The sequence below is a fragment of the Lampetra planeri genome, chromosome 5 (genome assembly GCF_965212315.1).
Source record: "Lampetra planeri chromosome 5, kcLamPlan1.2.h2, whole genome shotgun sequence".
NCBI lineage: Eukaryota > Metazoa > Chordata > Hyperoartia > Petromyzontiformes > Petromyzontidae > Lampetra > Lampetra planeri.
Window position 1 is genome coordinate 2,735,956 of NC_136111.1, and position 24,756 is coordinate 2,760,711.

Below are 24,756 nucleotides of genomic sequence, written 5' to 3' on the forward strand. Positions count from 1 at the left end.
TTCCACCGCCCCGCCGCCCCCACCGGCCCCGCCCCTTCCGCCGCCCCCACTGGGCCCGCCCCCTTCGCCGTCTCTTAGCGACGGCGACGCCGCCGAGGGGAACGGAGGCGCAGGAGGCGGCCTGGGCCTCGCTTCTTCTCCTTCTCGCGGTAAACGACGAGAGAGGCGCCTCGCGAACACGAAGCGGTCCCCCAGACCCCCAAACTTGTGCCAGGCTAGGTGCACCGTGATGGAGTGCGAGGGAGAGGAAAGGTCGGGGAGCAGAGGCAGGTTGCCTTGGGGGCGGTCGACCGACTTGAGATGACTGCCGGCTGATGGGTCCCCTCACCCCGAGTAGCCTTGACGGGCCTGTTGGGGCGAGTAGACGTGCTAATGAAGGTGCCGGCACTGTGGCACGGGTTGGTGGGTGGCCATCAACACGTACCCTGCTAACATGTACCCTGTCAACACGTACCCTGTCAACACGTACCCTGTCAACATGTACCCTGTCAAGCCGTACCCTGTCAACACGTACCCTGTCAACACAAACCCTGTCAACACAAACCCTGTCAACACGTACCCTGTCAACACGTACCCTGTCAACACAAACCCTGTCAACACGTACCTGTCAACACGTACCTGTCAACACAAACCCTGTCAACACGTACCCTGTCAACACGTACCTGTCAACACAAACCCTGTCAACACGTATCCTGTCAACACGTACCCTGTCAACACAAACCCTGTCAACACGTACCTGTCAACACGTACCTGTCAACACAAACCCTGTCAACACGTACCCTGTCAACACGTACCTGTCAACACAAACCCTGTCAACACGTATCCTGTCAACACAAACCCTGTCAACACGTACCCTGCCAACCCATACGGTTTACCCCGTATTCTTGTGTAGGGAAATTGAGTTTTCAGGTCCATACGGCGTACAGCCGTTTCAATATGGGCAAAAGTTTGTGTCTATTTGTTTGTGTTTCTCCCTTGTGATGATGGGACTTTGTAGGATGAACGTTGAGATTTATAAGGGGCACGGGGTGACCAATAAGGTCTTAATTTGTCTGTAATAAGATAGGCGCTGATAGGGGGTTGACAGCTATGGGTGCGGTTCGGCACCACCACGCCCGGCCGGACACCCACGCCTTTGTCTCTCCCCTTCCCCCCCGATGCTTTCATACGCATCTCACCAGGTGCTCATTTGAGGCTGAGTCGACCTCCTCGGGGAGACCCAGGAACCGGTTGGGATCATTAATCGCCACTGATGTTGGCCGTGAGCGGGAATCGAACTCGGGTGGCTCGGGTTCGTGGCGCTGTGCCACCGCTCCCCGTGTGCACGTGAGGCTTTGCCCAACCACGTGGGGCCCACGTTGGCATGTAGCTGGAACTGTTCGACACTTTGGCTGCTGTGCATTGCCACATGATGAGCCACTTCGTCGAGCTATCGTTTGTGGCTAGGTCGCGTCTGTAAAATAAGTGAATATATTTTAAGTGATTTGTTTACCTTCCCTATACTTTGCACTCCTATCGTGTTTTCGTATTGTTTGTTGTAACGTTTTGACCCGCCCCTAATGACCGTCTGTGAAAAAGATCTTCAAAGTTCATCAGATTCCTCCAGTATATATATTCCGATTCTATTAGACCAACGTTGGTCTAAGTTTCCATGTTTATTTGGAATAAGCTAAGACGTGTTGTTGACAAAATGCCAATGTGTGTTTCTTTTCCTTTCAGGTACAAAAATGAATCAACTGTACGATTCGGGGGAGCCGAATGTTATTGACGAGGAGATGTTGATACAGGCCGTGGAAGAACAAGACCCCAAGCGACAGCCTGGAAAGATTTCTCATCTGCAAGACGTTGACTTCAAGGAGATAACGCAACTTAGACTTGACTTTAAAAGTGAGGACGTCTTCGCCTTTTATTGCTGATTTAGGTTGCGTGCCATATTTGATATATTATACTTACTTGAATGGTTTGACCTTTGCTGATGGATCAATTGCAAGACATTGTACTTTTATTTAACGGGCAAAAAATGCAAACTTAAACACACGTCATCTTAATCATTGGAGGCCTCCCTCCACGCCACCTCCAGATAATGCTGTATGCGTACTATGTTCCGAAACGATTTTCTCAAAAATGTATGCACACTGCCTACCTGGCGACTCGAATCTCACTCCTGCTCCCGCTCACGTACTTCGGCAACCAAGGGCCTTCTTGTCTATAAAGCCCCAAGTCAACCATCACTCAGTGGGAAGTCACTGCTGCTCTTTTGCTGCCCCTTAAGATTAGAGCTTTCCTACCTACCGGGCCATATGGGTCATCGAATGCCTGTCCTTCTTGATGTCCTGAGCCAATTCAGTCACCTTCACTCATTTCCTCTGCCTATGACTGCCTGTCTCATCTCTTAAATTAATTATATATATACAGTATACTGTGTGTATCATATAAATGTGAGCCATCTGTGAAAAAGAGCTTCGTAGCTCATCAGATTTCTCGAGTCTAAATAGAGATTTTGATTCTCCTTGATCTGCATGATAAACATTTTGTTTTGTATGGTGCCTAAAGTTGCAGTCGCATTTACACCGTACAAACATTCAAATTGTATTGTGTTCTACCTGCCCAAATATTGTACTGTATTGGAGAACATTGAACCATTCGTGTGTGGAGGTGTATTTGACCATACTTCACTATGCTGGTCAGTGCAGGTTGGTCAATTTCGAGAGCTTATTCATGGCAGCATAGTACAGTACAACAATTATTTTTGGTGCACTTCCCTCTGCTGCTCATCACGTTGCCCCACAGTAGTCTATATCACCTGTTATGCATGGTGTTCACCCATCCAACCACAATCCAGACGCAGCTCTGCTTAGCTTTAGATATATTTATTAAACTGGATTATTTAGTCATAGGTTGTGATTAATTAATGAATAACAAATTTCTGAAAACAAGTTAAATGTGCTTAATTTAACTTGTGCAAACACGTCTCATTATTCATACCGCGTCGTAATGATTTGTGTTCCGTCACATTTTCCAGACATTCTTAGAATTGATAACCTTTGGCAGTGTAACAACATTACAAAACTGCAACTGGATAACAATATAATTGAGAAGATTGAAGGACTCGAGTCACTAATCAATCTCCAATGGCTCGGTAAGCATTCTATCTGTGTGTAGTGTTGAATACAAAGTAATTTGCGAATTCTATTTGGTGCACCTGTACAGAATTTTACATTTTAATGTGTTGTCCGTCACTTCCACAGAGCATTCTTTTTCCAATAAGGTTGTTTCTCAGCGTGAGAATGTAAACTTCCGGCGATGTAGTTAATAATGAAAAGGGATTGTGTGTGTATGTTGTAGATTTGTCATTTAATAACATTGAAGTTATCAAAGGTCTGGATACATTGACAAAACTGGAAGATTTGAGTATCTGCAACAATCGAATTTCACGGCTGGAAAATATGGACTCATTAAAGAATTTGCAAATCCTCTCTGCTGGAAACAACTCTCTGGATCAGTTACCAAATGTAAGCCTTCAAACAATGGTTGCGTTCATATTACATGTCGTGTAAAGAAGTTAGTTCATTCATACCACACACATCTGCTGCTTCAAGTCATTTCCAAGTACATTCATTTTTGTTATATATTTGTTGTTGCAGATGGTTTACTTGAGAACATTTCCGAGACTTAGTTCTCTCAATGTGAGAGGAAACCCTTTGTGTGAGGATGAGCAATACAAGTTTTACATTGCTGCATATTTACCAAACCTGGTCTACTTGGATTTCAGACGTCTGGATGACAATACGGTACGTGTTTAAAGTGATGTACTTGCAGAAAATATTTGTAAAAACTTTTTCCCATTATTGTCGTTCCTTTATTCATGCAATCCATTCATCATAATTTACTGTCATCAATTCGCTTTCACAGAATTCACGCATCATCACAGATTTGCTCCCATGGCTTCCTCTAATATATTTCATTCACCTCGTTCTCCACCATCTCAATCAAATGTACCGTTCATAATCAACGTTTTTTGGGTTTAGATCGCGTTATTTATAAATGTGTCGTAACCCTCCACCACCCGACACGGCCAATCAGCAAAAAAAGTGTCACGTTGACAAAAGACAAATAGTTCACTGCTTTAGTCCACCGGTGTGTTTAAGCGTGAAACCACAACATTTACAATTTTTGAGTACGACGTTTCGCTGGTAATTGCATCCAGCATCATCGGGCAATTCGCCAGAATGGTGAGACTCTGCTCTGGCTCCCGGTCTTAAATAGAGCAGCAGCAGGGTGACGTCATCATTAACTCATCAACTGATTATGAATAATATTGGTCGCGAAAGCCTACGTGTTAAACAAATGTACCGTTGTTTATTCTTTGCTAAGCGCCTTGGTTCAGTCGCTAGATACATTCCTTGAAGATATGATAATGTGTATGTCCACACATTACTAAAAAAAGAACATAGCACTTGCACAAAATTAAACTATAATTGGAACTGTTAAATGAAGCGTGCAATTATCGAATGGGTGATTGCAATGAATCACTGCCTACGTAAAAATAAAATTGAAATGTGTATGTCTGTCAGATATTTGGCGAAGAGCAAAGCATTGCCAATTGTGTTATGTGCTTTTTGTAGAAGTGGCATTTAAACATTTACTAGTCTGTTTTAACACAAAACATTTTATTTGTCTCCTAGAAAGAGCAAGCATTTCAAAAGTATCACTATTTAATTGAGGAGCTCAAGCATAATGAGAACATTGCATTGCAGAAGAAAGAAGAGCATTTGCAAAAGGAAAACATGCTGGCATTGCATAAGGTATTTATGCCTATAAATATATGGGACTGATGAAACAGTAAAAACCCATTGCATTAACGGTTTCCTCCAATGTTGGTGATGGAGACATTGGCAAGCTTTTACCAAACTCAGATAAAATGAACATGCACCACCACTGCATTAATGGAGCACTTCTGTGCCATCTATTTTTGGACAATACAATTGCCATTTCTCACAGTGTCACTGCCTTCCTTTCCAATCCCATAATAGAACTCTCGCTCAAATACACTTTAAGTCAGATCACATAAAACGTACCAATTTTAAATTAATTATCTATCTATATTCAGCCCCTACAATACAGTGTCGTGTTAGCTATGCACATAAGTCTCACGAACAATGAACAGGTGTGTGCATGGAATCCAGAGCTCCTCCAATCCAGAGCCTCTAGAATGCCCGCCATGATCTGCAGAGGATGGCACAGTTCAGAACCGCGAAATCCCTCCACCGGTCGGAACTGGGTCAGTCTTGTTGAGATCTCAGTAGTGCAGCCGGTCTCTTAGCCCAGCTCCAGGGGCAAGGGGAACAGAGGCAGTGGCAATAGTAAGATCCATAACCAGTGGTCCTCACAGAACCACTCCTCCACCCCTGCCAAAATGAAAGCCAGGACTATTGGATGGCATTGACAGGCTTCTATATCTGGAGGGCCTGAGAGAATGTGTCCTTGAACAGGATAATTTGAAATTTTACTCCTGAGTTATTCCTGACCCCAAAGTCCTCTGGGGGATTCTGAGTGAGATTAAAATTCCACATGGGCACCAAAATGTTCAAGATAGAGACTCTGGGGTTCAAAAGAAAGGCAGTCAGGCCCGGTGACTGGTTGGCATCGATAGACCTGTCTCCACATTCCAAGAGTGCTAATTCCGAGAAAGATTTGATTTGCTTCACCATGGGAAAAACCAACACTTCCAGTTTAATAACTTTGACGAGAGCACGTGCAAGTGATAAATTATGAGAGAAAAAAAATTGATGGAATTCAAATTAATTATTGGAACAATCCCAGTATTAATGCTCCCGTGAGTTGATGAATCTCCTGGAATAGCAATGTTCAATGTCTCTTTACAGGCTGCATTTGTGGACACTCTGGATGACAAGGCTGTCTTTGACAACATGTTTTCTGAAGATGCAGATGGTGCAATACTTCAATCATTGCCTGAAATGTCAGGTTTTGTTGATGAATATCCTTTTGATTGTATGGTACAATAATTTATCCTGTATTTGTGTGTATATTATATATACTGTACACATTTTTTGTATCACAAACAGAAATGAGCACACACATAGTGTGTGAATAATATGGACATCATGTACGTGATATAATTGCACATACATTCAGAGGGACTTGAAATATACTTTTGGTTTTAGGTATCATATGTGGAGGATTATATCCAGGGGGTGCTTGAAATTCCTTTACATGATCGTGGAAGTAACTTGGAAGTTTGGTATACAATGTGGCGAGAAAGCATCGATGATCTCACCAGGAAGATGAGATCACAATGGGTGGGGGATGTCAGAACGATGGATGGGGGCAGGCCACTGAGATAGGCCAGCTTTTGAGTCGCAGACAGAAGCATGCGATCAAAGGGAAGCTCGAAAGGCAGATGAAGGGACACGAGTGGGAATTGCAGTCTTTTAGAAGGTAGTCCAATAGCTGTGGGACCTGGCATATGGAAGGTAGCATCGTTGAGGTGTCGTATCTACACCTTCATTGGTTGTAATGACCTTTTGACCTCTGCTTCAGAGAGGGTTACAATGAAAACAGTAGGGTAAGTTGTACTCACAAATTCACAACCAAGAGAAACATTGCCAATCTTCACTTAGCAGGATGAGACACAGATTAACTGGACCCTTCGGCTGACAGCAGTAACGGATAATAGGGTAATGGTGTAACCCCGTAATGTTACAACCGTTAACGTGTTAAAGGAGAAAAACAAAAGCGTTGCTTTGCACTTGCCATTTTCCTTGATCACAGTTACTTATCGACAGAAGTTTGTTGACATTTGCCAGAAGATTTTTGAATATGGACTGCAGCAGTACAGGCAGAGGGAGGAAGAAGTCGATGATTTCACCAGGTCTGTGAACGAAGCGAAGGGCGACAACCGGCAGGCGGCTTCGGCCATCATCGGCGACTTTGAAAAAGAAAACGCGCAGGTAATTGACAACCGACATTAAAACCTACGCTTGTTAAAGGCTTACGGAAATTACTTCTAATTTGCCCTTGAGTGATGTTGAGGTTGCAATTAAACGTATTGTGGGGAAAAGGTTCAGTTTCGTGATGAATATGTAACATGAGCCCATTGAAAATGTGATACGTTTATAATAATACAATTTATTTTTAGCACTTGCCGCTATATACATGTGTGTACGAGGAAGGAGTTTCGGATTTAGATATGTTCGGATAATTTACATTACAGTGGAGAGATAGCAAATTTACATTTACTGGGAACATTGGAAAGCAACTGGGAGAGATTGGGGGGGACAAAGAGTGGAATAGCGAAAGGGATGAGTAGTGGTTTCAACATGGAAAAGATAATATGTGGGCAGAAGTAGCCAAATGATGAAATTAAGCCGGACATGGATACACAGATGGGGTGGGGGGAAAGTCTTGGGCATAATGGGAAAGCTTGAGGCAGCTATGGGAGGGAAGGCATGGAGGAGGTGGAAATGAACATTGTGCCTCTTAGTGCCAATTTAAAAAATCGATTGCTATATTAAAGTGCGGTGAACGTGTTTGTGTTTTAAAGCTTTTCGAAGAAGTACAGCAGATCACCGATGCTGCTGTTCTGGATGCTAAGATTTTGGAGCACAGCCAGAAAATAAATAATATGTGGGATGCGTTGATGAAACTAGAAATCCAACTGCTCGACCAGCTGGAGGTGAGCAATGTGAAAAGATGCCTTCAGTGTCATATAATTATTGACGCGTTCTGGTCTCAAACACCAAGTGAGTCGGAACCGAAACACTTCAAAACCAAATTCTCAGAAGTAAAATTGCTTGCACTTTACATGGAAGATACTGCACTAATCTGCCCTTTCAGAAATCATTACTCTAAATTATGAAAAGGGAGAGTGGTGCCCATTCCCATCAATCTCGAGGTGTGTGCCAATGCTAACTGAGTACCACTTCAGCGATATAGCGGCTGCGATATTTTTGCTCCCCTTACATCGCTGGGGGGTAAGGCAGCGGTGCAGTGATTCATGCACTGCACTGTAAACTTGGTGACCCGAGTTTGAAGTCTGGCCACGGCTAACACGAGTAGCAAGGACTTTTATGCATGTTGAACTTCTTTCGCACCGTACGTAGCTAACCGTGCTCATCGGACAATGAAGAATGGTCAAGAAGTGGATTTACAATGGGCTGCAAATTATCATATAAATTGGGGTTCGGCAAGCAGTGTTGCACACTGCGATTGTATGTATACTGCTGCTGTAACCTCCCAATAATTTATCTTTCGCAACACCCTGTTGATCTGTTCATACAAATGTGAGTTTGGCCTCCGTGGAGGCTTGTGGATGTCGGTGACATTGCCCGCGTATCGGCAGTGTGGGCACTGTTGGATTGTGCGATCCGTGGTCTGGCTTTGGTGACCACAGGAGTCACATTTCCGACCGTTCTGAATTTCCCATCAAAGGAGGTTACCGTATGTGCCGTGCCCTGCTCCGCTGTGGTTCAGAGCTGTGACCGCTTGTTTCCTTGGATTGCTTTAACTCTGCTTTCACCAACAGGATGTGGTGAAGGACTTTGAAAGGAACCTCACTGACATGGTTGGCGCGTTTATTGAAAACGTGCAAGGATTATATCCTTTGGCATTGTTTGCATTGCTCCTAAATTACACAACTTATTCATGATATTACTTGGTAAACCTGCGAAACATGTTAATTTCATAGAAACATGACTGACATGACTTTGGAGGAGCCTTCGTCCGGTGGTGGATTAATGAAGGCTTGTAAAATATTGATTTAGTTAATAAGAGATGCATCATGGTAACAGGGTAAAACATCTGCGACCAACCGAACGATTCATTGGTTTGGTTCTGCTGTAGGATCACATCCCTGGGGCGTTATGTACCGTGCCACGTATGTGCCATCACATGCGTTGACAACAAATATACACTTGGAAAAAATATTATAATAATGTATACATTATCCAGAAAAGCCTCACTGAGTTCTAAGACTTTTTTTTCAGGAGGGTCCTGATTCGGAGATTTGTCTTCATTCTTGTTAATCGGTGTTTTAAAGTGGGGGTTAACCAGGGTCAGAAACCCACTTGCTGTACTGTCATATTCTGGATGCCTCACAGCTCAACAGGTTTTGGAGCCTGCCAAAGCTGTGTGGTCCGTCAATCCTTGCCTTCAAAGCACTGGATTACAGTACAGGAGTGTGGAACCCTGCCTAATGTGTATGTACCACTCTTTGTGAATTTACGCTTCTTAAAAATATTGATAATATTGTAGTTATGGGCATAGGGACGTCAACACTTCGACCCAATGGAACATTTCCGGAACAAAAACGGGAGTAAAAAGAATTGCAATAAATTGCTCCACTCCGTGAAGTTACAGAGCAGAGATAGCCAGCTGGATCAGTGGTGACCTGATAGGTGGTTGAGAGTGCATGAAGAATCTTCAACATGTTTAAGTTTTGAGTTTGTTTAACCAGATGAAAACTCAAGAGGCCAGGATGAGTATCGTTTGCAACAGTGACCTGGGACATTAGTCTGCTTGGAGGGGGCAATGATTGATGTGTATACTCTCAATTGAATAATTTGTGGGTGATTTTAGAATATGTATTATTTGCCAAATGTGCTCAAAACGTATGTATGTGGAACTTCTTTCGCATTGTACGTAGTCAACCGTACTAATCAGAGGTGCGGGGGAAGGACAACAATCAAAACACAAAAATAGTGATTATGAACGTTTTAAACTGGTGTTCTCAAATGTTTTGTTTGCTCTGCCCACGTTTCCTGAGCTTCTTCCTACATTGTCCCAGTGCCGTGAACTGGAGAACAACTACCATGAAAAACTTTTAGAGGTGTTGATGTCTACATTTGACAAGATTGTCAAAAACGAACTAAAAGAAGAATTATCTGAAGATCTGAGACTGGTTTGTTGGTTTTTTCATGTTCACCTCCAGATATTTGCTGCTAATATCAAACCAACATTTATGATAATTCCTCGTATGATACATTAAATTGCACTCTAAAGTGTTATAAACATAGTCGAATATTGTCATACTATACTTATATATCAACATTAAACTTTATATATTATAATAAAAAAATATTGTAAACTGTCACTTTCCTAAATGGTGTTTATGTAATTTTAGGAACATTTATTCTATTGTGTATGGCAATATGTTCAGGAGCTAAATACCAATGTCGAGGTCTGCTGGCCATGCTGAGAGGGCTCCAAGAGAAAAATGTCGTGTAGTTTTGCTGCTCCTCCTCCATTGAAAGAGCGCAGACTAACAGTGGTTTACTGAGTGGGCCACAGTCTGGGCTGCATGTCCACAATCGCACCACTGTGGCCTGTCTGTAAATGTCCATTCATAAAGGAGATGTGCGCATCCACCTGTGGGTGTCGAAAGATGAATAATAATAATAACACTACATTAATTCATAGCACTTCGTTATTACGCGAAGGAATGTTTGAAAATAAATTTTTTTGTACAATGGATCTTGGACAAAAGACCAGAGTATAGCCCTCTCTATTAAAAATTAGGCCATTGCCCACAACATTCGCCTGTTATTATCTATCCTCGCCAGCCTTCATCTGCACACTTCAGGGTGAGAGCTGTTACGCGTGCCACCCAGAGCGGTGGAGAGTTTTACCGTGATGTGATGTGTTTGTACGCCGGTGCCAACAACAACCCCTTCAATGTGTTGAAGGGAATTTGGAAGTTGGTCAGATGAACATGAAGCATGTATGCAGTACGGAGCGTCGCTGCAGTGGTTTATAGTGTCCGATCAAACACCGCGTCAGTTTTGTTGCTCTGCAGGTACATTAATGATGAACTCTATTCGGTGGGGGTTTATTTAGATATTCACAGACAAGGATTCACTCGTCAATGCGGCGAGTGCTTCACACGATATTCATCTACTGAAGATTGACAACAAGGAAGATGACATCATTTCTCGAGCAAACACCTGGATGGCCACCTTTGTCCAAAGGGTGAGAGCATTTTTTGGACATATTTGTGAACACCTAACCACATCCACCTGTCAGGGCAGCATACACTTCACCTGGCACTCGACACTCGCCAGGTTCTCGCACTCACCAATCAGCAGGCGTGGGAGGATCTGGGCGAGTTGTCCACTGAGTATCGAGAGAGAGTTTAGGTGTGCCACGTCACCGTGGCCTTACGCTAAATACTGAAGATAGGCAGTGGTTAAATCTTGACTTAAAGCTTTCGTGACTGCGGGCATTCTTATTCTTTGGGTATTTCGGTAAAGTCACGTAGATAGAAAAAATAGTCAGAATAAAATAAAAAAATTAAAATGAAAATAAAGTTAATAAAAATATATCGACGTTTCGATCGCAACACAAGCAATCGAGAAACAATTACGATTGCTTGTGTTGCGATCGAAACGTCGTAATATTTTTTTTTTATGTTTTATTCACTTTATTTTCAATTTTATTTATTTGTATTAGTTGTGATATTTTTTTCTATCTACGTGACTTGACCGAAAGACCCAAATAATGTAGGCAGTGGTCATTGTATAAATGACGTGATTTGTCCGGCAGGTGGCGCTACACCCACTGTAAATAATATTTGGTAATTTTTTCCCCGAGGTTGCGCTTGGGTCAAATGCGGTAAACCACAGGCTCCCTCCCGGGCTTCCTCACTTTCAGGATCCTATATGATGAAAATGACCCAAGTAAATGCGGTTCAACGCCCAACCCCTCTATTCACCATCATTGACAAGAGTGGTGAAGTATGGCTGATATGGAGCGGTGAGGCCACATTCTAGCAGTCTGAGTAGCAAAGGCTGTTCACTACTATTTTAAGTGTCCAAAACAATTCCGTGCTACCTGAGCAATTGTTGGGAATACACAGAAGAGGTTTATTTATTTTCCAACATGAGTTTCCAGTTCTTCCACAAATGCATTTGGGTAGCCACCCACTTTATGTGAACACGTGTTTATTTGTTGATTTGTGCGTGCGCGGCTTTGTACATTATGCACACATACATGGTATTGACCAAATCGTTCACTTGAAGGTTCAAGACGAAGAGGTGAAACGTAATCGCGCCAGGGTCACCGAGATCAATCACTACGTCGACTATCTGCACGAGGAGCTACAGAACCAGGACATCCAGGACCCTCTGTGAACACCTCTTAGAATCCCCCATAATTCTGGAAGTGTGCGTGTAATGACATTAATGAGAAATAACAAGAACGTATTTGCCCAGGGAAACCGCACAAAGTCTGAAGAGACCGTTTCAAGAGGGTATGGCTACGTTGGGATGTTTGGCTAACACCAATGACATTGTGCGTTGGGTAACACTAAACATCTTCTGCAATTGTAGCCTCTTCAACATGGCCATGAAAGTTCTGTAACGATTTTTTCGGGTGTGTTCATGAAGGTATTTTACATTACGAGATTATTGATAGCAAAAAACTCGCTATTATAAAGTCAAGTATGCATAAAGGGCGTTTATGTAAAGCAGACGGTATTAGTTATGAAAACGTGTTTCATTTCACTTGAGGTTTTTCATTGAAAATTCTAAACATTATTACTTACGATTCCCATCTGCCTCCCAGCACTCTTAGCGGCCGTCATTTGTAACCCACGCTGATGGCTCATGAAGCAAAACTTTGTGAAAACCCACAAGACGTACTTTGTTGGGCAGCAAAATCCATCCTCAAATTGGTGGCTATTTTGGTCTGCTCATTACGAGGTGGGGAGGACGAGTGAACTTGTACTTATATAAGAGCTACACAGATAATATTTGGTATCAAACATTAGGCTTTTACGGTAAAACCTCTCAAAAGGCCGAATTCGGAGTTAGCCGGAAAGGGTACCGAAGATACATTCGAAAAATAAACCAAAAAAACCTGACCAATGTCAACACATTAGTCAAGCTGCACGGCGTTTGGATATGGGGCACATCTCTGTAATGTTCAAAATGTTTGTAATCTTGTGATAAATTCATTTTTAAATGTAATTCGCGGCTTTTGAAAGTCATGACAGAGCTGAAGTGCAAAACATAGCACGTTTTTCCCCAAACTATATTGTAATTTCAACTTAATTTCCATTGTAACATTTACATGCGCTTGAATACACCATTTCAATGAATGTATCACCAAAAAAAATACAATTCTACCGACTAAGGTGATACTACACTATGAAAAATCAGGCTTAGGCAGTAATCTTGACCCATACGTTTACTGCATGAAATATAAAGCATATTACAATGTACAAAATGAAGTAAAAAAATCTACGATTTTAAACAAATTGATTACATTGTACCCAAGGTTGCAGATATCGGTTCAGACCACAACCCAGTTATTGTAGAAGATTGAAGCGAGGGAGTGGGCTCGAGGATTGAGAACTTTTATGTAATTTTACTACGAACTTTCTTCAAAAGTAATTTATCCCAAACCAACTTTAATTCTAGGAAAATGTAGTTTAATGTGTGCAGTATTTTCGATTTTCTCATGTTGTTTATGCACTGTTTTCTATTTGGTTGCTTTTGCTCCGATTTAAATTCGCTGCGTTTTATTGAACTTTGGTGATTTTATCACCCAGGTCTCTTGCAAATGAGACTACCCCTGGGTCTCCGAGTTGTCATCTGCTTGAACAAAATAAACTTGAAGAATCTTGACTAGTGTTGACTCGGTAAAGCTATACACTCTGTGATGGTATTAGTTGAGGCAGCAGCAGCAGAACTCCGAGGTTCTAACGAGGCATGAGTGGATTAGAGCGCAAACCAACGAAGCAAGAGATGGGGTTAGAGAAGTGAATCAAAAGATGCTTGGGTGAGGACGGCCTGTAAGTGCGAGGAGAGTGTGCAAGCACAAGCAGGAATGATAAATAGGTTTTACACCAGATACCTTTTGCAAGGCATCAAGTCTGCATTAACAACAAGTACTTGTGGCAAAACATGCAGAAATCGGGGCAAACGTGCACCAGGGTAGGATGTTATTGGCAGAAGCCAGCCGAGATGTAAAATGCTAAGTCTTCTCAAATCAAACCTATATCACTGTTTCTCATCCACTAAATACAAAATACATCGAATAAAAAAGATATGAAGTGTGAATACATTTTTATTCTGCTCGTTAGGATACACTTTTTTAATCGATACCATTGTCTACAATGTTTGCATTTTTTTACAAAAACACCCCAGCACTTATTTATTATTGGTATGATTGTTTAGCCAGGAAAGCCTCGCCGAGTCTCACGATTCTTTTTGGAAGGGTCCTGGCTCCCAAATTTTGTATATTTGCAAATAATTTTTTTAATTTGGCAACAATGGACCAGACACACCTGCACATTGGGGCCTACGCTTGCGAATGACGTCACGGGATCTTTAATGCCCATTGTGCAGGACACGGCACGTATTCTTACAGTACCGATTTAACCGCACCTCCAATTAGCACAGTTGACTATGTGGTGTGAAGGAAGTTTAACGTACATAATACCGCAGTAATAACCAGTGATTTTGAAATCCAGTAACAAAAGTTTTTTTTTAAGATACAGGTGAGTGATCTATCAGTGATCAAGTGCTTTTTTAAGCGAATCCATATTGTAACGATCACTCAATTGTCTGCCAGCATGTTGCAGAACGTAGTCTTTGCAGCGGCTGCTATGGAGACTCGTTTCTGTCAACAGACTCTGGAAGGACTGCAGGAGATCCGGGGCCACTTGCTTTGTCTCGGCATTGGCCAGAAGCTGTAGAATCTCGAGCAGCCATCCAGAATCAAGCAACACAAGCGGCAGCCATTCTAGACGTGCCAAGCAAGCACCGAGACCTTGCATGCCCAGAAACCACAACTCTGAAATATCCTCCCAGCACTCTTTGTAACCACTCCTCATGACGACCACACTCTGCTCTCCTTCCGCAGTGCTCTTCTGTAGCAGGTACGGTTTGGAAAGAAAGTCAATGACCGCTGTGAAGAACTGTTGCGACGTCGCTTTGGAAAGAGCTGCGACGACAACAACAAATACAGGATGACAACATTTTCACAGACGTTACTTATGGAGTCTCTAAACAGTAAATCGGTGTTTGTAAATGTAAAGCCTTTTGTCAATCCACTGCTGGATGAGGGACTCCCACCAATGCTGAGGGGGTTATTTGACCATACTTCACCACACTGGTCAGTGCAGGTTTTAAGGTGGTGAACGTATAGATGCGCTTGCTTGTCCATCGCCACATAAATAACCTCTTGTTTCGATTTAAAGCTTTCGTGACTGCAGGGATTCATCTTCTTGGTTCTTTCGGTAAAGTCACTTTACCAAAAGAACCAAGAAGATAACCTCTTGTTGTAACTGCTCTCTCACTGGGTCAGCAGTTCCACTGCTGGATTATTTTTTCCGCCCGAGGACGACCGCTTGTGTTGCGATCGAAACGTCGTGATACATTGTTTTATTTTTATAACTACGTGACTTTACCGAGAGAACCAAAGAGTATGAGTATAGGAGCATCAAACTTTTTTATTTAGCAAACACGTAGCTCCCGTAAGCCTATAACACCTGTTATGCACGGTGGTTACCCAACGAGGCACTATGCAGGCTAAAACCGGGTTAGCTTCTGAGATCAGGTGCCTTTCGGGTGTTCATAAAGGTTAAAAGTAGAGCCGTGCAATTGCTTACTCAGACCGCTGCTGGCAGAAGGCTCCCCTCTAGAGTGAGCTCGTGGGAGCTCTCATTTAGTAAGCTGCTGTGTGTACAGGCTGGGGCTGGCTTAAGAACTTGCCCCATTTGTTTCAACTGCCGCTCCAGGAGATCGGACTGGCGACCTCTGGTTTGCAAGTCCAGTCGTCCGCTATTTTTTAACAGTGAAGATGTTAAACACACCGCACCAGGTACTCACTCAGGACTCGCTCAGATATCACTTGCCACTGATGCTAGCCGTGGTTCGGTAATCGAACTACGGCTGTTGGGTTTGTAGCACAGTTCACCAAGCACTACGCCACCACTACCGCATGCACGCACGAATGCTGCACATATACATATCCCCAACATAACTGTAAATAACACCCTTTCAAGAAAACTATGCTACATTTTTTTAATGCCTAACTCATGATAACAATGTACGCTTTGTTAATTGCAAACACTGTATATAAGTTGGACATTTATGCTTAATTGGGTAAAAATACCATTTTGTGTAGAGGTCATTCCATTTGCATTGTCAAGTGTGTAGACCATGTTACAAAACCTTACCGGGGATGTCCAACACTCTAATCAGCATCAGGCTCAGTGCACACACATTGCCAGCAAGGATCAATAGGCAATCTCTGCCAATCACCAATGGCAAAGAATCCATCAACAGGGTCAGCAATGATGCAAAGTTTTCATCAGTCCTGAGCAAATAAAAAAAAACACACAAATGTGACGGTCTTACCATGTGTGAGATACATTTACACAGATTTAAGGGTGGTGACATATGCAGAATTGTATATACAATGTAGAAAACTTAAAGAGTTCTATTGGTGCCCAAGCCGAGAGAAAGTCTTTACCCTCGAGAAACTCATTCAACCACAAGCACTTGTGCAGCCCTTGTCAATCCACTGCTGGATGAGGGCCTCCCCATGCTATGGGGGTTTATGGAAGTTATTTGACCGTACTTCATGCCGCTCAGTGCAGAATAATGAAGGCGGGGCACGTAGAGCACAGCAGTACAGTACAACATTTGCATTTTGCTGCGCAGAACTTCGTGTCCCACAACATAACACCTGTAATGCAAGTTGGTCGCTCACCCAAGAACTATCCAGGCTCGTCCCCGCTTAGCGCCTGAGATCAGGCAAAATCGGGCGTATTCAAAGGTGATTTGGTCATAGGCTTACAGCAAGTAAGATCCCAGCATTTCAACTCAGTCTGTCCGGCTGCACTTCATGCACTGTCACATCAGTTATCTGACTACGTTGATTACTGAATTACTCATTAACAGCTGATAAATAAGACGCAACCGGACAGGTGGCGCTGTGCTTAAGAGCGAGAATCGCAATCGCCGAGGTTTATAAAAGTTGGTCGACTGAAACCCTTCAACCTTCGGTGAGTTGGTCAAATGAGGACGAGTTTGAGAAGTCGACCGTGGTTGAGCCAATGAAAGTGGCTGGCCCCACCACAGGGATGGGGAATTTCCACCAATGGAGGAAAACACGACCCAACACCAATTTTTTCGGTTGGGTGACACCAACTTTGTAAATTAGGCAACAAAGCCCAACGACAAAATTAGGACTTTTTTTTTTGGAGCTTACTTCGCAAACTGGGGTTCGGTAACGACGAGGTTTAAAAAGATGCTGCACTGATAGCGAAGGGTCATTTCAACGTCCGGATACGTCTGCAATTCTTCATCCGACATGAGACGTTTGAAAAGCTCCCACTGCCTCTGGAAGGAGAGTCTCAGGAGGACGTGGAGGTTCTGTTCCAAGAGCAGCTTCCGCGCATCGTCTTCTGCCGTTAGGTGACAAAATCCTGGAAGCAGAAACCTGGAAATGACAAACGTAACGCAAGTTAAGAAGAAGATACCTTTCAGGGTATTTGCCGGATGTGGCCATAGGTTTAAGTTGGGCTACATACCGTAAAGGATGTCAAGTTTATGCTGTACTACCAATGTTTGCTGGTGGTGACACGAGTTAATCTCAATACAAAGTGAAACGCCCTGCTTTCCAGAAGGTCCTGCATTGGGTTTTCGTTTTAAACGTTTGCAGCCAACTTACACACGTGGGAGGAAACTGGAGCACCGAGAGGAAACCCATGCGCGCAAGGGGGCAACACTCGATCCCAGTGAAGATGGATATTAGTCCAATTGCTGCACTGCCTTTTCTTGGCAAGCCAGGTTATGCCACCTCAACACCCATGGGTAGGCAGCTTCAAAACAACGCGTGTGAGCCACCAAACCTTGCCTCCACACGGATGGATTACAGGCGTGCATAGCCGCCACTGCACAGCGATTATTATCATTGTGATTAGGACAAATAAATACACAGTATATATGAATAATAAAACAAATATTGTCTCACCTAAGTGGATCAACGATCTGATCACTGACAAACTGACAGGGGTTTTGCTCGACTGTCTTGGCCGCTGGCTCCACTTCATTGCCTTGCATTTTCCAGCTGTACTGCATTAAGGACGGAATGATTTCCATAATCTCCTTTTTGAGAGTCAGGTTCTCCTCCGCCATCCATGATCCAAGCACACGAACCGAAGCAAACACAAAGCTGTCTCCAATCCACTCTTCTAGAACCTAGAGCAGCACAGCAAGGTTTCGTGAGCGAGATAAATGTACAGTGCAAGGTGTTAAAAAATAGCACACGCACAAATATGCCTTATTCGAAACGTCGCTAGTCCATTAAAAATGTCTACATAGTAAGAGAAACCTTGATAAACAAAATTACAAAAAATGTGGTTTTAATAACAATTTGCAATTAACTCTGGAAATGGCCTAGGATGCAAACACAAGATGTGTTTAACTTCTTTCGCACCATACGTAGCCAACCTAGGTAATCGGAGATGTGGTGGGGGAAGGACCAAGATGGACTCTCTTGTGATGATATCACGCGTGATTAATGTCCGCCGTGCAGCATACGGTAATTCCCAGCACAGATGATCAAGTGGCTCTGCCAAACTGTCCTCTCCGCAAACTGTCTCACGGGCAAGCGTTTGCTCACCACCAGGCTAACGATCTGCCAAAAACAACTGAAGATGATATTTTCCGAGTTTAATGAGCACCCATCATTGTAAATATGCGTTTTAGTACAAAACGGCCGTGCGGGATGGGCTTCCTCGATGTTAGATTTGTGACAGCGGTGATAATTTGTTACGAAATTCTTCCAAGCCACACAAGTGTCTTTCAAATCCTACACAGGATCTTTTGGACTCCTGTATATGATACTATGTGTAAAAAATTTACCCAGAAAAACAAAGTTTTTCACTATAAATCCTTTATATACGTGGCGGCTAGAGTCCTCTCGTCCTCTGGCTTGAGATGGCTGCCACCTATGGGTCAGATGATTGCCTGCCACCATTAAGCAATTGGTAATTAAATATAATTTATTTTTTCCTAAAAAGTGTAAAATTTAGGAAAAAAATGTTCACGAAAATAAATTGTCACGCACAACGAGTCTGTGTGCAAAATGTCAGCTCGATTGGATCACGGGAAGTGGGTTAAAAAACGACCGAAAGATTTGCACGGTCGTAAGCGCGCAAGCAAGCAAGTGAACTTAATATAAAGGATTTAAAAAAAAGTGTAACACCAACTTCACTATGCAACACAACCATTGGCACCAAAGCCTGTGTTCAACATCTGAAGTGTCGATCCGCACTGCCTTAAACATTAAAACGTTCTATAAATTCTAGATTTGAAGCTTTCGTGACTGCAAGGATTCATACTCTTAGGTTTTTTTCGGTAAAGTCACGTAGGTAAAAATAAATAATAAAAGTAAAAATAATAATAGAAATATAATTATAAATAATTATATTTATTTTTATTTATTTCTAGCATTTTAACTTTTATTATTTATTTTTACCTACGTGGCTTTACCGAAAAAACCTAAGAGTTCTATAAATTCACACGTTAGCCACTACCCGTGATACATATATATTCCTGCATTAAAGCAGCTTCAAACCCAGCCACTCCGTCCCTCAGGACATAGTTCACCGAGTCCTCATCTCATGCGAATCGCATACATACATATGTATTTACCTGCTGCTTTAGGTAATAAATCACTGCGGAAAAGGCCTCTTCCATCTTCGTGACGATCTGGTTGCACCAAACTCTGCTGAACTGGTGTTCCGCTGTGGTGAGCAGTGTAACGGTATTTTCCAGAATGCTGTAACAAGCAATCAAAATCGCGTGTTTGTTAGCTACCGTCACGGAATCGGTGTCCTCAAGGCACATACGGACTTCGATGCACGCGAGATTGACGATCAGCGCGAAGAACGTATCCTTTGCGGTTGTGTTTCCGGGCAGAATCCAATCCAAGCTGTAGAGATTTATCATAGCAGAGGCCAGCTTCAGGGCAGGATCTCTCTGAGCACCAGAAATCTTGCTGTTGAGGACGCCGAATAGTTCCGCGTGTATAGTCCGGAAACATTCGGAGCACTGCGTGCACTTTTGAAAGATTGCCAAGGGTGGCAGAAAATTGGGAAGGAGCTCGCAAATGTCGAACTTATTGCCATCGTTAGAATTTGCAAACTGCACACAAAGGTGCTTCAAAACTTTGGAGAGGTCTTCTTCGGCCTTTGCCCAGCATTCTGAAGATCGTGCATTTAGCAAGTGAATGAGGAGTTGAAGGCCCTTTTCCCAAGAATGAGACTTCCTCACCAATACATTGCACAATGCACACAGTACTTCTTCGGTGAGCAAGTGGTTAAAGCCCCCTGGTGCTGCAATTATTCCTTGAAAGCACTGATAACAATCGTCGACCACCGACCTGTACAGGTTAAGGTCTTCAGATTCTTCATGTGGCTGATTCAGTGCTAGAATCTCGCCTAAAATGTGAACTTTGTTGAGAACTTGTGAATTCAACACGAGCTCAGAATCGGTGCAAAAACATGCCAACATAGCAATTCCCAGCGACCGATATTCATTTACAGCGGACACATTAGACGCCGCAGATGGTAACAGAAGTCTGTTTATAAATGTGAATCCGATGGCGTCAAAAATTCTCCGTCGCTTTTTTGCGTTGGTGTTTTCCACGGCAAGCATCTTTGTCACCTGTAAAACCAAAGGACACGTATACATCAAGTTTAATATATTTTTTTCTCACATAGCACAAGCATATTGTACTGTATTGATTTTTAAAAATCACATTTAATGCTGTCAAAAAGCCATGTTTAAGTCAGTGTTTTCAATAATTGCAGCACCAGGGGGCTATAACCGCTTGCTCACCCAATAAGTGCTGTCTGCGTTGTGCAATGTATTGGTGAGGGAGTCTGATTCTTTGGAAAAGGGCCTTCAACTCCTTATTCAGTGGTCTCGAGGCAGTGGTAACAATTCGACAATCTGAAGCCAGGGGCTCATCTATACACCCACTATTTTAATGGCACAACCCACAAAATAGCTCTCATCTCATATTCTTGGTTATTTCGGTAAAGTCACATAGAAGGGAAATAATAAAAATAAAACATTATAAAAATTCTCACGACGTTTCTCTTATCTCGTCTGCGAGTACACGGCTGGATTTTCCAGGCTGTCTTGACACACATTTGGAGCCTGCGTGCAATCGATCAGAGATCAGGCTCATACTGGTAGGAACCTCCTGGTTACACCAGCCCACAGGGGATTCTTGTGTCCGTCCGTCGTGCATCCAAAAATGGGAGGGGTAGGGCTGGGTGGAGAGGGGAGGGTGGGGAGGGGCTGGGTGGGGAGGGTGGGGAGGGGCTGGGTGGGGAGGGGCTGGGTGGAGAGGGTGGGGTGGGGCTGGGTGGGGAGGGGCTGGTCACCTCGTGGTGCCCTTATAAAACTCAACGTTTAACCTACTCACGCCGGCTTGTGCCCGCCCTCACAGTCGGCCATATTTGCTGAATACACCACGCCGCCGTTGACCCTGGCCATTGACCGAGCAACCCAACGTTCCTACCAGCTCCCTCCGCAGGAATGTGTTTTTGGGTTGTCTTTCTCTACGGTGTACTATAATACACTACCGTAATCTCTGGATTATAAGACGCACACCAAACCTGTGCACGGTGTCAATAAAGGTATCAAGACCTGGTCACACACCACCACCGGATTGTTACGCTGCACCCCAAACTTATACTTTCATATTGGGGGAAAAAATTGCGTCTTGTAATCAAGATAATAGCTCGGGATTTCCCTCATTAAAATTGTTGGTTGTTGTAACTTTCTGACCCGCCCCTAATGGACATCTGTGAAAAAGAGCTTCATAGCTCATCGGATTTCTCCGAGATAAATACAGATTCTGATCAAAGTAAAGTCATCGTTGACGATGCTGTCACTGACGAGCCAAGTCCCGAGCTAGAAGCGTGCTGCCGTTATTTGCCCGCGTTGTGCCAACGTTCACACACTTAAGTTCAATTGGATAGCTGAGATAGTTGCCACAGAAATAGCTGCCAGAGATAGTTGCCACGGAGATAGTTGTCACGGAGATAGTTGCCACAGAGATAGTTGTCACGGAGATAGTTGCCACAGAGATAGTTGTCACGGAGATAGTTGCCACGGAGATAGTTGTCACGGAGATAGTTGTCACGGAGATAGTTGCCACAGAGATAGTTGCCACGGAGATAGTTGTCACGGAGATAGTTGTCACGGAGATAGTGTCACTCACCAGGAGCAACGCTGCAAACTGTTCGCTGTCATTCCTCGCTTCCCTCAGAGCATTCAGACATCGCTGCATTGATGAACTAAGATCGTCATTATCCTCAGAAGGTTTGCTCTCATGGCCACCGTCATTAACTCTTTCGTCACCAGACAACCTACAAATGGTCACAAACAAGACATTTTGCTCAAAATCAACTGTGAGAAGCAACTTTTTTAAGCTGCAAAACCCAATTAACTTTTTCTCATCAGTTCAAGCTGTCAACCCTCCCTCCATACACAATTAGACATGTCCAACTCATACCTGTCAACCCATACAGTTCACCCGTAGTCTTTCTTGTACAGGGAAATTGAGTGTCCAGGTTCATACGGCGTACAGCCGTTTCAATACGGGCGAAACTTGTTTTGTCTATTTGTTTGTTTCTCCCTGGTGATGGGACTTTGTAGGATGAACGTTGAGATTTATAAGGTAACGGGCGACCAATAAGGTTTGAACTGGTCTGTAATAAGGTAGGCACTGATAAGGGGTTGACAGGTATAACTTATTCCAAATACTGAATTCTGACACAAATATTTGAAATTGTGTCACTACAAAAAAAACATTTTAGTTGTAAATAAAACTAAATTCAACACACTATAATGCAGAGCATGCAACACAACATACCTTGCGTCCCTTGCCGTCAGCATTGTTGATTTTTTTTCTCTCAATATTTTTCCAGTCAAATCAACGCAACTGAAAAATAAACATGGGGTTATGTTTTACTCCATGGGGGGGGGGGTGTTTAACCATACTTCACCAGGCTGATCAGTGTGGGTTGGTGAAGACGTTGGAGCATAGTAAAGTACAACAGTTCACCTTTGATGAAAACGTGGCCCCAGCAATAGCCTTCAGTACCCATCCGATCTCTATCCAAGCTCAAGCCTGCTTAGCTTGTGCTTCGACGAGTTAGGGTGCATTCTGGGTGATTTGGTCATGGGTGTCAAAGCAAGTGCGAGCGTAACAATGACTAATTACAACGACGTGTCCCCCATTTAGCCTTCACAGACTCTTGGGGCGTTGATCACGAGTAGCACATCTCAAGGAAGGGACGGCATACGAAGGGGGTGATATAGCAAGTACCACGCCTTTGGCGATGTTCACACACTGTACCGGGTACTCATTTGAGGCCGAGTCGACCTAGGGAGACAGGGCTGGATCAGATAATCGTCCCTGGTGTTGGCCGATACTTCCTCTCCAGCAACCACGGCGATTGTGCCAGACTAGGAGCACCTTGATGCCACATTAAGCGTTGAAGGCTCGCCGGCAGATCACGGGACAGACCCAGGTGCCATAGGTTGACTGTCAGATGCACGACCACCTGTGCCCCCTACTGTGCCAACTTGCTGCGTTTACGCAGCCCGGCGCGCTCCACTCGTTGTGAGCGTCACTCTCCTCTGCACTCCTAACCTTGTTAGCTGGAGGGCGACTGCCTACAACTGCCCAGTAGTAGTAGCGTCCTTCACGAGCCTCTCCCCCTCCTCATCCTGCACAGCAGACACAAAGCAGAGCGAAGAGAGGCGCCGCTCACCGGCTGCTCGCTCCCTCGCTCGCACGAGGACAAACACGTGCGCGCGTCCACAGCACGCACGTGGCCCTGGCTCGTGACACAGAGGTTCTACTTCCGGGGTCAACTCACGGGAGCTTCAATATTTTACATCCGGGTTGCGAATGTGTCCAACCGGTGCGATAACAATACAATACTTTACATTTTAGTGGAAACCCCCTGCCCCCTTAACACACGTTCGTCAATAACATGGCGCGCTGCCGTAACATCATAAATATATAATCGGCGATGTTTCGGGCAATAACCCTTCCATCGAGGCACGTACATGTAGAGTCGCGAGGCAATGCCGTGATTTTAAGGGATGTAATTTTTTTTTAATGTGTCGTCGACAAAAAAAGAAGGGTTTGCGCTCGTTACAATAAACAAAAAAGAGCGTGAGGTTATTAAAGTTTCACCCTCTCCTGGGCGCGCGCGGTCCCTGCACGCTTGCAGGGCCCTAGGTAAGATGGCCGCCAGGCTGCAGGCCTAGCGGGGGTCACGTGGAGCGATGCTTGTTCCGGGGCCGCTCTGCGATGCTGATTCAGAGTCCGGGCCCCCCTCGCTGTCATGCTGATTCAGAGTCCGGGCCCCCCTCGCTGTCATGATGATTCAGAGTCCGGGCCCCCTCATGCTGATTCGGAGTCCGGGCCCCCCCTCGCTGTCATGCTGATTCATAGTCCGGGCCCCCCTCTCTGTCGTGTTGATTCAGAGTCCGGACCCCCTCATGCTGATTCGGAGTCCGGGCCCCCCTCGATGTCGTGCTGATTCAGAGTCCGGGGCTCCCTCGCTGTCATGCTGATTCAGAGTCCGGGCCCCACCCCCTCGCTGTCATGCTGATTCAGAGTCCGGGCCCCCTCGCTGTCGTGCTGATTCAGAGTCCGGGGGCCCCTCGCTGTCGTGCTGATTCAGAG

General features: G+C 44.1%; 2 protein-coding genes across 8 annotated transcripts; one reads left to right on the top strand and one right to left on the bottom strand.

Annotated features, from left to right (window-relative positions):
• The first annotated feature begins 48 nt into the window (after positions 1-48).
• Positions 49-13,643, top strand: DRC3 (dynein regulatory complex subunit 3). 2 transcript variants are annotated; one of them, XM_078594077.1, is made up of 13 exons: positions 49-149; positions 1,720-1,887; positions 3,023-3,139; positions 3,346-3,512; positions 3,645-3,791; positions 4,686-4,805; positions 5,886-5,998; positions 6,797-6,971; positions 7,565-7,696; positions 8,546-8,616; positions 9,796-9,919; positions 10,855-10,986; positions 12,036-13,643. In XM_078594077.1, the coding sequence occupies exons 2-13, from the start codon at positions 1,728-1,730 to the stop codon at positions 12,144-12,146; spliced, it is 1,569 nt and encodes a 522-aa protein (XP_078450203.1). In that variant the 5' UTR covers positions 49-149; positions 1,720-1,727; the 3' UTR covers positions 12,147-13,643. The 2 variants fall into 2 exon arrangements, with proteins under 2 accessions (XP_078450203.1, XP_078450204.1); XM_078594078.1 differs by lacking the exon at positions 49-149 and adding an exon at positions 1,235-1,326.
• On the bottom strand, positions 13,189-24,353 carry NCDN (neurochondrin). 6 transcript variants are annotated; one of them, XM_078594072.1, is made up of 9 exons: positions 24,132-24,353; positions 23,710-23,786; positions 22,927-22,995; positions 22,273-22,420; positions 19,689-20,702; positions 18,004-18,230; positions 17,239-17,469; positions 16,202-16,341; positions 13,189-14,964 (listed from the first exon to the last, which is right to left on the bottom strand). In XM_078594072.1, exons 3-9 carry the CDS (start codon positions 22,947-22,949, stop codon positions 14,531-14,533), a joined length of 2,217 nt encoding a protein of 738 aa, XP_078450198.1. In that variant the 5' UTR covers positions 22,950-22,995; positions 23,710-23,786; positions 24,132-24,353; the 3' UTR covers positions 13,189-14,530. The 6 variants fall into 6 exon arrangements, with proteins under 6 accessions (XP_078450198.1, XP_078450199.1, XP_078450201.1 ...); XM_078594073.1 differs by having other exon boundaries at positions 24,262-24,280; XM_078594075.1 differs by lacking the exon at positions 23,710-23,786 and having other exon boundaries at positions 24,132-24,233.
• Between the last annotated feature and the right edge of the window lie 403 nt (positions 24,354-24,756).

Excerpts from the sequence above, each read along its gene's own strand:
- DRC3 (XM_078594077.1), top strand. The coding sequence starts at position 1,728 with ATGAATCAACTGTACGATTCGGGGGAGCCGAATGTTATTGACGAGGAG. Across the intron at positions 5,999-6,796 it reads ATGTCAGGTTTTGTTGATGA|TTATCGACAGAAGTTTGTTG; the intron begins ATATCCTTTTGA and ends GATCACAGTTAC. Across the intron at positions 9,920-10,854 it reads TATCTGAAGATCTGAGACTG|ATATTCACAGACAAGGATTC; the intron begins GTTTGTTGGTTT and ends GGGTTTATTTAG.
- NCDN (XM_078594072.1), bottom strand. The coding sequence starts at position 22,949 with ATGCTGACGGCAAGGGACGCAAG. Across the intron at positions 18,231-19,688 it reads TTTATTACCTAAAGCAGCAG|GTTCTAGAAGAGTGGATTGG; the intron begins GTAAATACATAT and ends GTGCTGCTCTAG. Across the intron at positions 14,965-16,201 it reads TAGAGTGTTGGACATCCCCG|CTCTTTCCAAAGCGACGTCG; the intron begins GTAAGGTTTTGT and ends TTGTCGTCGCAG.